This window comes from Acanthaster planci, linkage group LG10 (assembly GCF_054643075.1).
Source record: "Acanthaster planci isolate LZ-2023a linkage group LG10, COTS_SCS, whole genome shotgun sequence".
NCBI lineage: Eukaryota > Metazoa > Echinodermata > Asteroidea > Valvatida > Acanthasteridae > Acanthaster > Acanthaster planci.
The window spans coordinates 13,815,916-13,826,946 of NC_141786.1; the positions used below are offsets into that span (position 1 = coordinate 13,815,916).

Sequence of the window (11,031 nt, forward strand, 5' to 3'; positions counted from 1 at the left end):
TTCCTTTTGCTGATTGGGGGTGCACTTCAGCTCGGAGCAGCTCAGGAAAAGTTTATTGGATTAATACTGGTTTTGTTTCACTTTTACAGAAACATGTACATGTATATCAAGTATCAAACTATTTTACTGTAAATGGAAATAATTTATAACATATAGTTGAGAACTTCCAAAGGTGAAAAAAAATCATCCAATTACTACCTCAATGCTATTTGTATAGTACAGAAGCTCAAAGTGACCATCTGCATTTCTATGATGTATTTCTTGGAAAGATGGAATACTGAGATAAAAAAAAAGACTTTTTACGATCTCATTTGTGGAAAAACATTTTGTATCTTGGAAAGACGTCTTTCCCTGATATCATTATCTTGGAAAGACGTCTTTCCATTATTGTATCACGGAAAGAAGTCTTTCCACTACTTTGTATCTCATAAAAGACGTCTTTCTTTTATATTTATCTCGGAAAGACATCCGACAATCTTTATTGTGATATGATATCTTGAAAACACGTCTTTCCTAGACAAGATATTAGAGAAAGACGTGTTTCCAAGGTGGTATATTTATGGGGAACCCTTTATAACTTTATTAGAAAAAAAATCAAATGACAATAATATATATATATATATATGTATATGATGAAACTAATATATACATATATCGAAACTGAATTAAATATAAAATGAAACAAATATATAAAGGACGAAACTTATATATATATGTATATATACACACACATAGGCATATATACATGTAACCATTGCAGATGGTGGGCATACTTCCCAAACTATTAGACGGAGGACAAGTCGTCCATGTAAGTGCAGCCTATAACACCGAGGACATCACACACAAGTTCTTGGTTGTTTAAGCCGCTAAAATTAGGTTGCGTTATTTGCATACTACTGTAGGGTTCATCATCAATATGGTAAAAAGTCTCAAGAGAATGGCTGGTGCAGCATATCATAGCTTTACTTGGCTACTGCTTCATTGTGTTAGGACAAAAGTCTTTGATGTTTCTCCAAGTACGGGTCTGCAGTGCCACAGTGCAAGCTGCTTCGATGTCCAGCTTGCCAGGAACTTTCCTCAACTGGAAGAATCTGCGCAGGTCTTCTTGAATGTCTGTCTTCTCAGCTGCAGTCCAGGGATGGCACTTCACTCGTCTCGATGACGGAGAGGGCTCCCTTCTGTGTGATGCAGCATCACCAGGAAGCTGTCCTATTAATGCAGAAGCAAGAAAAGGGCATTAGAAATGTAGGTGACAGCTCAGCAGACAGCCAGCCCGTGTGACAGACAGAGACAGACTGACAGACAGACAGAGAGAGTTGCCAAATCTTACAGTTTTCGACAGATTCATGGAAGGAGTCTTCACTGCTGTCACTGCTTTCCCCATTGTCACTGCTGTTCTCTTCACAGGTGAAGCCTTACGCAAATAAACCAAAACCATTGAAATCAGTTAACCACTTCCTGTCAGGGCTTTATGTGCGTGGCTGAGGTCTCTGAACTCGGACAAAGGGAACAGGGTCTTAAAAAAAGACCGTACTCGGAACAAAAGACCACGCTGCTGGGAATTACTGACATTTTTTCACTCTCAAAAGTGGAGCTAATCCAGCCTTGTTTTGAAACAGTATACCACGGTTTGGGGAATTTGGAGTGAGTGGATTTCCACAGGGAACAAAAGCGCTCCACCACCACAGCAATGAGCCACACAGCACCGCTGCACGCTAATCTGCCTCTATTGAAAAGAGGTCAGCAGCACACTGAGCCAGGTTCGTTAACAAAAGAAAGTTATATAACACTGCCCAATCTGGGCTTTTTTTACAAGGTTGCAGGCCTGGCTGAAATACCCCATTTTGTCTGTCAGGCTAGAGCGGACACCACACAGTCCTTCACATGTTTGTAAGTGTCCAGTAAATGAAGATGGGAATTTTTGAAGAATTTTGAAAAAAATGATACATATCCCGGCCCAGCATCATCAACATTGATAACTGCCCCGGCAGGAAGTGGTTAAAGTACACATACATTTTGGCCCTTTCTTTCTTTGTACTGGTCTGTTCTTCCTTTTTTTGGGGGGGGGGTGGTTTGGAAGAAAGATAATGTTTCTGAGAGGGTATGATGCCCTACACAGTGTGAGTCTGGGTTTGGTTGACTTGGTTTGAAGTCACTTGACTTGGGTAAACGGAACATGGGAAACATGGTTTGAGTTGGGTAGTCGGAACATGGGAAACATGGTTTGAGTACAAGGTGCCCTTACCTCCAGTTACATGCAGATCGTCCAAGGATTTGCCCTGCTGGGAAGACAGGTTGCCCCTCTCCAAACTCAGGAAAAGTCTTGACAGTTTGGTGACCCACTGTACAGTATCTAGCAACTGGTAGTATTTATGATGTACCTGCAGATCATGGCCCAGGAAGTTGGCTAGAGTTTCAAGCTGATGTTCCTTTAATGCAAGAATTGGAGATGCAGTTGCTACATGTTTACGGAGTTTAGTGGACCGGATGCTGGATGCCTTGTCAAGGCCAGCCTTATCTGCATATGCCCTTAAACAGTCACTCCCTCGCTGGTCTGATTTGTCTGCCCCGAGCACCCTGAAGGAGTTAAAGTTCCCGGTTGCCAGCTTCATGAAAGAACGACGACATTTGGACTGCATCAGCATTACTCAGGAGAATGGTGGCTTGGTTGTGCTTTCCTTGGGACAGCGTTCTGTGTGCGTGTGTGGACACAAGGTCTCGCCAGTTGAATTCACACAACAGCAGAAACTCTTCCACACGTTCTGCTTTGTGTTTTTGGCTGGACTCTATGGCACTTCCTTTCAAGACGAGTGCACACTTCTTGACGGAATAACCAGCCTTCAGCGCTTGTGACGGAACATCGTACAACTGTTTGTCTTCCCTGAAGCCAACAATATCATGCATGGCCTTGACAATATCAGGAAGGTGGTGCGGATGGACAAATGATTCAAGTGATGCATTTAGTTGCTGGATGTTCTTTCGGAGTTGTATGACGAGTGGACCCAATTTACGTACCCTGTTACGGATGTAGCCATGCTGATCTACATCGTGCCCTAGTTTATGTATTCACGCTTGGCTAATTCAAAAATCAACGTGTTATTCTTGACTACCAAAGCCACATCATCTCTCTTCATTGGACTAAGAACCTGGTGTAACTGGAACGACACGCCAACAGGAGGAGGTTTCAACAAATCACTCTTGTGAGCAACCCGTCCACCCACATGAGCCCTCTTTACCAGTGCTGTCAGTCTGTGGAGGGGGTGCTCGCTTCAAAGGGCACATGTGTCACAACAAATCGATACGCACGTAACAGCCGTAACAATATATGCATGGTCCATACGCATGGGGAGATACCTTGCAATTTGGCCTATACCCAACAACAAGCACACTACGACCTTCACACAGAACCTGGCAATTGTGCCCATGATTACCTATATTGCGAATTTTCAACAGAAGTTTCTTACGCACACTGACGTTGGGCTCACCGGCGATCTCGATGACTTCTCTTTCTTCCTTGTGACATGACTGGAGATGACGGGGGAGCTTGGCCTGGGATACCTCCAAGTAAAAGCAGAAGTGTTTCTTGTCCCATTTCCTGCAGCCAACCTCATTACTGGTCTGCATTACGATCACACTGCAGTTCTCACAGACGTCAGACGTGTCATCACTTGGAGCAACAGATGTAGTGGGCCTATTGCTGGAACCGGTGGACAGCTCAGCCATACTGTTCAAACTTCTCCGCTTATGGTCATGATGGTAGACGGGTCAGCTGGCAAGAAATCAAATCGAACATCAATTTCATTATACCACCCGTCTTCTTTTAATTTGGTGTGGACTGGTAGGGGGGACAGGTACCTGACTCCAAAGAGCTACATCCGCCCCCAAAAAATAAAACACAATTAGAACCCCAGATACTGACAAAAGAAAAGTCTTTACTTCAGGCTGGAAAAATGTGCTTTATAAATCTGTGGAACTGGATTATGTGACTGAGCTTTTCGGACTGCATGCATGTACCTATTCCACAGGTACATTCACTGTAACTGCGGTATAAGATCTATGTTAGCCTATCAACAACATGGGGGGGCTAGTAGTATTAGGAAGCAACTTAATACTAGCCTGTGAAACCTGGTGTGCTACTTTTTTTTTTAGTAGCTGGGGTGACCAATGATTCATGAAGATGGGACAATGCAATACACCATTTAAGACATTTCAAAAAGGGGAATCCATTAGGTCGCTTCGATAGCTTAGTTGGTAGTGATTTGAACTACAAATCCATAGTCCCTGGTTTGAATCCGACCCATTTGTGCTATTCATTTTCCAATTTTATCATTGTGTTTGGGATTTCCTTTTTCAATTGATGCAGAAACAGAGTCCAAGCATGAACCCTCTAAGAGTCTTGAGAAAAATAGCAGACCAGGTTTCACGGGTTAGTATCTAGTCACTTCCCTAGTACTAGTAGTAGTACTAGTAGCCATGCTTTAACCACGCTGGTAGTACTAGTAGGGCCATATAATGTAATGATGTAGTAAACTGTACGGATAGGGTCTGGTCATGCTCAAAATTCTATTTCAAATGAAATTGTTTTCACAAACCATATTTTCCACTGGAAGAAAACTACATCTCAGAACGGCTGCAGAAGTCCACAGGCGTGCAGGCAAGGTGACGCTATGATGCTTCTGGGCAGTTTTGGGGCTTTAAATATGCTGGGGTTATGCGTCCCCAAGGCTTTTTTGTGCTCAGCGATGCGGCCCGGAGGTGGACACGTACACCCGTACCCCCGCTGATACAGATCAGTGGTACGCGTGGGCCTGCGCCAGCGCACGGACGTCACATGACGTCCGTGGGCCAGCGTAGGAAGAGAGCTAGAGAGGGCGCTATTCCATCCAGGGAGGCGCCGAAACTGTCCATTTAGAGCGGGTGCTTTTAAATACCTGGCGTGTTAAATGCGTACACCGAAGACGGCCTCCAAACGCCTTGAAATTTCGCTGACCATCATAACTGCTGACTGTGGCCTCAAATTTCACCTTATTGCGAGCTAAGGACGTCCTCTATTTACAATCCGACCTCGATTCGTGGCTGTGTTAATAAATAGAAGAGCTCCGTCTGCACCTTTCACAAGTACTGTGACACACATACACGCACACACCCACACACATAAAGCATTAAAGGACGAAAGCACGTTTAAAGGACAAAGATGGTATATATAGGACAAAAACTAATAAATATACGACAAAACTGATATATAAATGACGAAAGTAATAAATTTAGAACGAAAATAATAGATAGGACAAAGCTAATATATACTGGATGAAACTAATATGTACAGGACCAAACTAGTATACATAGAACGAAAGTAATAAACATAAAAAGAAACTAACAAATATAGAATGAAACTAATTAATAGGACGAAGCACCTCCTACTCGACGCCAGGCCCGTGCCGGTGGTAATATAGAGTTAAATGTAAAATTTATAGAACGAAAACGTAAAAATACATGTACATTTGTATATAGAACGAAAACGTAAAACATATACGAAGCGCCATCTACCGACCGATCAATTTAGAAAGCCCTGCATCATGGTTAGGCCCACTGATCTCTTTACATTGTATCGGCAGCTCTGCTCCGCGTATTGAAGCGACTGCGCGGCCATGCATCTTAGGCTAGTAAATACAATGCGCTTTCCAAGTCACCAGCTTTAGCGCCGTGCATGAATGCACTTTCGTGAATGGACTGAAGTTCGAGGCCATTGTATTGAATATCCTTAATTGCGGTGCGGTCACTTCAATACTGGCGATTTACAATAGTGCGCCACCAAGAGTTTGCAACGCGTTGGCCAATCACAACACGCGAAATCTGTCGCCCCTTTCCAAACGTGCGTACGTTTGGTCGACAGATTTCGCGCACTGTGATTGGCAGACGCGTTGCAAATTCTTGGTTGCGCGCTATTGTGAAACGGCCGTATTCACACAGGCAGTTACTGCTGAGCTGCCTATCCAGTGTATAGAGATCAGTGGGTTAGGCCCACGGACGTATATAAAAAAAAACTGGACTTGCAACGCATTTGTATGAAAAAGAAGCCAACCAGCGGCCATTTTACCGAGCCGAATACAAAGGCGTGGGTTGGCTGCCTACTATTGACGTCAGGAAGAACAAAGGCGGGCATTACCAGGAAAGCTTTGTATTCGGCTCCGTAAAATGGCTGCGAGTGGATTCAATGACTCTATAAGCTGATTAAGGGCATTGCGAGTCCAGATTTTATTATACACGTCCGTGGTTAGGCCACGCTGTAACGTTGCTTGTTGCAGCCATGCCGATTGTGACTCAGTGACTATATATCGTCAACAGTCGGCCTCTGGCGTCAGCCAGGGGCACTGCTTCAAGTGTCATTAGGAGAGTAACACTGGCACTAGTTCGCAGTACGCCTGGGTCCATTGCCAGTGCTACATTAGTAGCAACTAATTCACGAAAAGTAGGGTTTGAAGGAGTTGTCAAGTACATATACGTCCTGTACGAGAACGTTCACACTTTCAACCCTCGAGCCATGGTCCAGGACCACAGCTCTCCATGTTCCGACAAATCCTCTATTATGACAAGTAAAGTGTGTGTGGTATTGTGACGTCCACTGTCATCATCAAGAATGTCGGGGGACTGAGATACGGACAACACTAATTTTCCCTTAAAATGATACAAGTGCCGCAAGAAAGTGATTACGCGCCCCCAAAAAGTAAAATTTAGCAAGGAAACATCCGAAGCATTTAATTAGAAACTTTTTTCCCCCAGACAAGTCTAACAGGTTTGTGCACGGCCATCAGGTGTTGTTCGCCCAATGGTCTAACTTTCCGTGTCGGGCACGGCGCGCACGCTGCACGATGTCCGCGATCGCGAACTGTACATGGTCGATGGTTGCACTTCACCAAATACGCGCATAGAAAACAGTGAAATATCAGGCCGAAATAGCGCCGCCTGTTGACTCGTTAAGAGGTTGGGCTCTGGTTTTTTTTTGTTTTTTTCTCTCACTGGAAATTCAAGATTGTGACCAGAAGATCACTTATCGTTTCAATTTTATGGGGTTAGCCACGACAATTTTTTTTCATTTGCCTTTCCCCTAAGATAGCCCCAAATAGCTAGTTGTAAAACTATGCGCTCAGCTCTGAATGTAGCCGCCCGCTTCTATCCAAAAATAGGCCCGAAATTTGGGGCTTTTTTGAAAGAAATACCCCGAATCGGAAAATATCAGTCCCAAATTTGGGATTTGTAGAAATACTTCTTTGATTCCTCCTGAGTATGGCATGTCTTATTGTAAAAACCATGTGGGATCACAAAATATTCACGAGCTTGCGCGCAGAAATACAACCATTTGGTGGAATGGACCCTTCCATGTACTTTACATTTTCGTTCTGTTTTACGTTTTCGTCTAAATATTACATTTTGCGCTATATCACAACCGGTCTGGCGTCGAGGCGGTGGCGCTTATTCATTAGTTTGTTTTATATTTATTGAGGGCTACTCAAAATTTTCAGTGTTTTTTTTTTATTTCGACTTTTTTTCGAAATAGCGGGTGGGTCATGGAAATAAACTGAAAATAGAAATTCACTTCTTACATTAAAACACAGAGAAATATGACGGCTGCAAAGCACCGTGATCAGAATATTGACAAAAAATATAATATATAATCTGTGTTCTGAAATATGTGATTGCTGAGCTTTAGTTTCGGTAAAGGTACCCAGTTACCGAAAGCTTGGCAATCACATATTTCAGAGCACTGATTATTTATCATCTTTTTGTCAATATTACCAAACGCAATGTTTTTCAACTTCATTTCCATACAGGTTGACCTTGCCTGTACATTATTATGCACGAGTGAAACATCGTGGAAGGAGGTGGTGGCCTGTTCTTGACGCTCGAACGGCGGGAACACGACTGCAGAACACTGTTCTCGAAACATGATCACACACCACCGCCTGGTCGGGGTTTTACAGGAACACGCGGAAAAGATTTTGATTTTTGAACAGCTGCAAACATGGCAAAAAGTAGAGCGATGGATTGCAAAGCCTGAGACAATAGGAAAAGTAGCAAGAGTAACATTAATCATTTTCCATAACACAACATTTGAATGTTTTTGTCATAACAGAAAAGAATTCAGCCCCAGTGATCCAAACAAAACTCTCAAAAAATTGAAAAAGTCGAAATTTACAAAACATTGAAAATTTTGAGTGGCCCCTCACAGTTTCGTTCTACATTTTTGTTTCGTTTTAGGTGTATTATTTTCATCCTATATATATTAGTTTCGTCATTTATATTTTCGTTTGATAAACTAATAAAGTCATAAAGGGCGAGGCGCCTCGTAGACTACAGAGTGAAAATCCTGGAATGGAAACTAGTGACGAGAACTATACTCTTACAGGGAACAAACAAGTAATACATGATGTGAAAACTTCCAAGGCTTTTGTGATAACTTCAAACAAATCAGTTGGCAAGAGGAATTAAATAAAAATGATGTTTACCGTGCCCTGGGAACAAAAAGCTTTTCTGCTAGTCTAGTTTTCGCCTCCGGAAATCAAAGAGCTGATATGAACCGATCGCGTCATTTATAGGTGCAAGCACGTGGACTGACATGTAGGGAATTAATTGATTTGCCAATATGTAAACACTTTTGTACAAATCATGTCTGAAGAGGTAGGCAGCTTCTTCTTGTTAATTTTGCCGGGAAACAGCCCCCCGTCACTCACTTGTTTACGGGAAAATCGATGGCTCCTGTACATCGTAAGTTTTGTCTCCGCCTACAAAATGTAGACTGCAAACAGACAGAGGTCCACTTGGACTTCGCTTTAATGACCTTATTTCTCACAGAACTTATCCAAATCTGTTGCCTTTTGCGGACCCGTGGAAGTTAAAAAACGCAGCTCTGGCGTTCATTGAGTGCTTGATAAACACAATGGAACACAGCAGTTCACAATGACCATTTCGGACGATAAGAGGGATTTTTCCCCTCTTTTTTCGTGTCAGGTTGATACACACGCCATATTGCATAGGCCTACGTTACACAAACGTGTCACGTACGTCGACGCGTTCCTGGGTGCAGACCAGTAATTCAAGTGAGAATTTTTGACCAGCTCATTAGCATTAAAAGTGTCTCCCACAGTATCTTTTGAAAAAGGAGAATGTTTTGCCCCCAAAATGGTGAGATTGTGTAAATCGTTGCCTGGATCAACTCCCTGGGTCTTTGAGCTTTCATATGAGAGCAGAAGGGCTAAAAACTACGGTTGAAAAATGGTCCTAAGTGCCCGATAAAGTTGAGGGTTGCCACTTGAAAAATGGCTGCAATCAGACTTCGGAAAAATCACTTTTGGGGGGTGATTTTGTTTTGTGGGAATAATTAAAAATGTAATTGGTCAACCCACAAAAGACTGAAAAGAAATTGAAAGATAAGTGACCAGACAAGAATTTCATTTGTGTTTCAGAAATCTCAGGAATGTTGGCGTGCATGCTATTGGGCCCTGAACGGTGCTGATTTTACACTGTTTTCAATGGGGCTTGAATAGTGGACTGGACCCTCCTGCAACATCCCCCCTTTCACCCACAATGCACCGCGGTAAACACTGCATTACGTCATTATGTTGCAGGTTCATTAGGTCCGATTTGTAGACCAAGCTTTACCGTGTTGGGACAGGGCCAAATTTTTTTAGATAACGCTTGCTAAGAAGAAGTGCTAACCTCGCGGTCACAGGTCGTGCACAATGTAGCCAATTACAGTGCAAAGCCATTAGCCCTTCCCAGCGCCCCTGTTCGGGCGACAAGCGAAACGTATCGTGCAATATACATGGCATACTCGCGAAACTTCACGAGACAAGACAAAGAACTCAAATTCTGTCCAAGCTGAACGAGTCAGAACCACAGCGCCCTCTACTTTACTTTGCAAGGCTACAATTTTCTAAACGTCGGATGTGTTCAAGTTCAGTTCAGCTGATATTATGGAATTCCATATCTGCCGTCGCCCGTCGTCCATCGCATTTTGCTTTTTGTTGTGTCCCAATTCTGCCATTTACCAGTTCCAAACATGCCATTTTCCGTCGTGCGTCGCCCGTAGTGCGTCGCCCGTCGTCCGTCGTGCGTCGTCCGTCGTGCGTCGCCCGTCGTGCGTCGTGCGTCGCCCGTCGTGCGTCGTCCGTCGTGCGTCGCCCATCAAATGGGTTGCATAGGACATGCAAAAGCCGTTGTTTAACAAATGACAGTGTGATGATTCCATTCACTTCTAAAGATCTTTTCCCAATAAGGCAAGTATAAATCCCACCTGCAAAGCATATACTAGTCACATAATTAATTCCAATAATGCTAGACTACCCTTGCCCCTTGACAAGAAAATACTTCCTCTCTGAGAATTCAACCAAGTGTGTTTTGGGGAAAAACATTTTCAGCAAAAACTGTTCCGGCCAACTTATCCACAGTGTTATTCTAATTTGCATACTGTAAAAATGTGCCGACTTGTTTTCATCAAATTCCAGGAAGAAATCTGCCAACCGATACAGATATTCTATCTTGTCCTCTCAATTTCACCTTGAAATCCAGAAATACTAGACGTGCTGTGGATAACAAACTGTTTATTAAATGTATTGTTTCGGTTTTTGTGGGTGTGTATGCCATGGTGGATAGAGCAATGAGAACAGGTTGTCCAGCACATCAGCATTATTTATGGGGCTAACAAGTAACGTTACTGTTTAAAAGACTTCTGTGAGCCAACCTGCAAATAAAGTCATGTCTAATTTGGAGTATACAGCAGATTTCATCATAGGTATACCCGCCCTCAAACAAATGTTGAATCAGTTCGTCTCTTATGAAAACTATTGGGAATCAAACATTGTAAATAATCTATTATTTACATTCCGTTCTGTGGGATATCGTGCAGGGACAGACAGAAATATCACATAGGCTATAGACCTAAAGTCTGGCTGTTAACGAGTAAATTGAAGTTACGTCTAGAGTAACTAAGTTATCGAGAAAAACAATCTACAAAAGTCTATTTATTTATGTAAC

The 11,031-nt window shown here is 42.9% G+C and overlaps 1 protein-coding gene across 3 annotated transcripts; it reads right to left on the bottom strand.

The window, feature by feature from the left end:
- LOC110982058 (uncharacterized) lies at window positions 1-4,786 on the bottom strand. Of its 3 annotated transcripts, XR_015426926.1 has the most exons (5): window positions 4,593-4,786; window positions 3,486-3,769; window positions 2,246-2,881; window positions 1,331-1,414; window positions 1-1,209 (listed from the first exon to the last, which is right to left on the bottom strand). XR_015426926.1 is itself a non-coding variant. In XM_087142792.1 (4 exons), exons 3-4 carry the CDS (start codon window positions 2,643-2,645, stop codon window positions 971-973), a joined length of 639 nt encoding a protein of 212 aa, XP_086998918.1. In that variant the 5' UTR covers window positions 2,646-2,881; window positions 3,486-3,769; window positions 4,593-4,786; the 3' UTR covers window positions 1-970. The 3 variants fall into 3 exon arrangements, 2 of the variants coding, with proteins under 2 accessions (XP_086998918.1, XP_022095891.2); XM_087142792.1 differs by lacking the exon at window positions 1,331-1,414; XM_022240199.2 differs by having other exon boundaries at window positions 2,246-3,769; window positions 4,593-4,785.
- Between the last annotated feature and the right edge of the window lie 6,245 nt (window positions 4,787-11,031).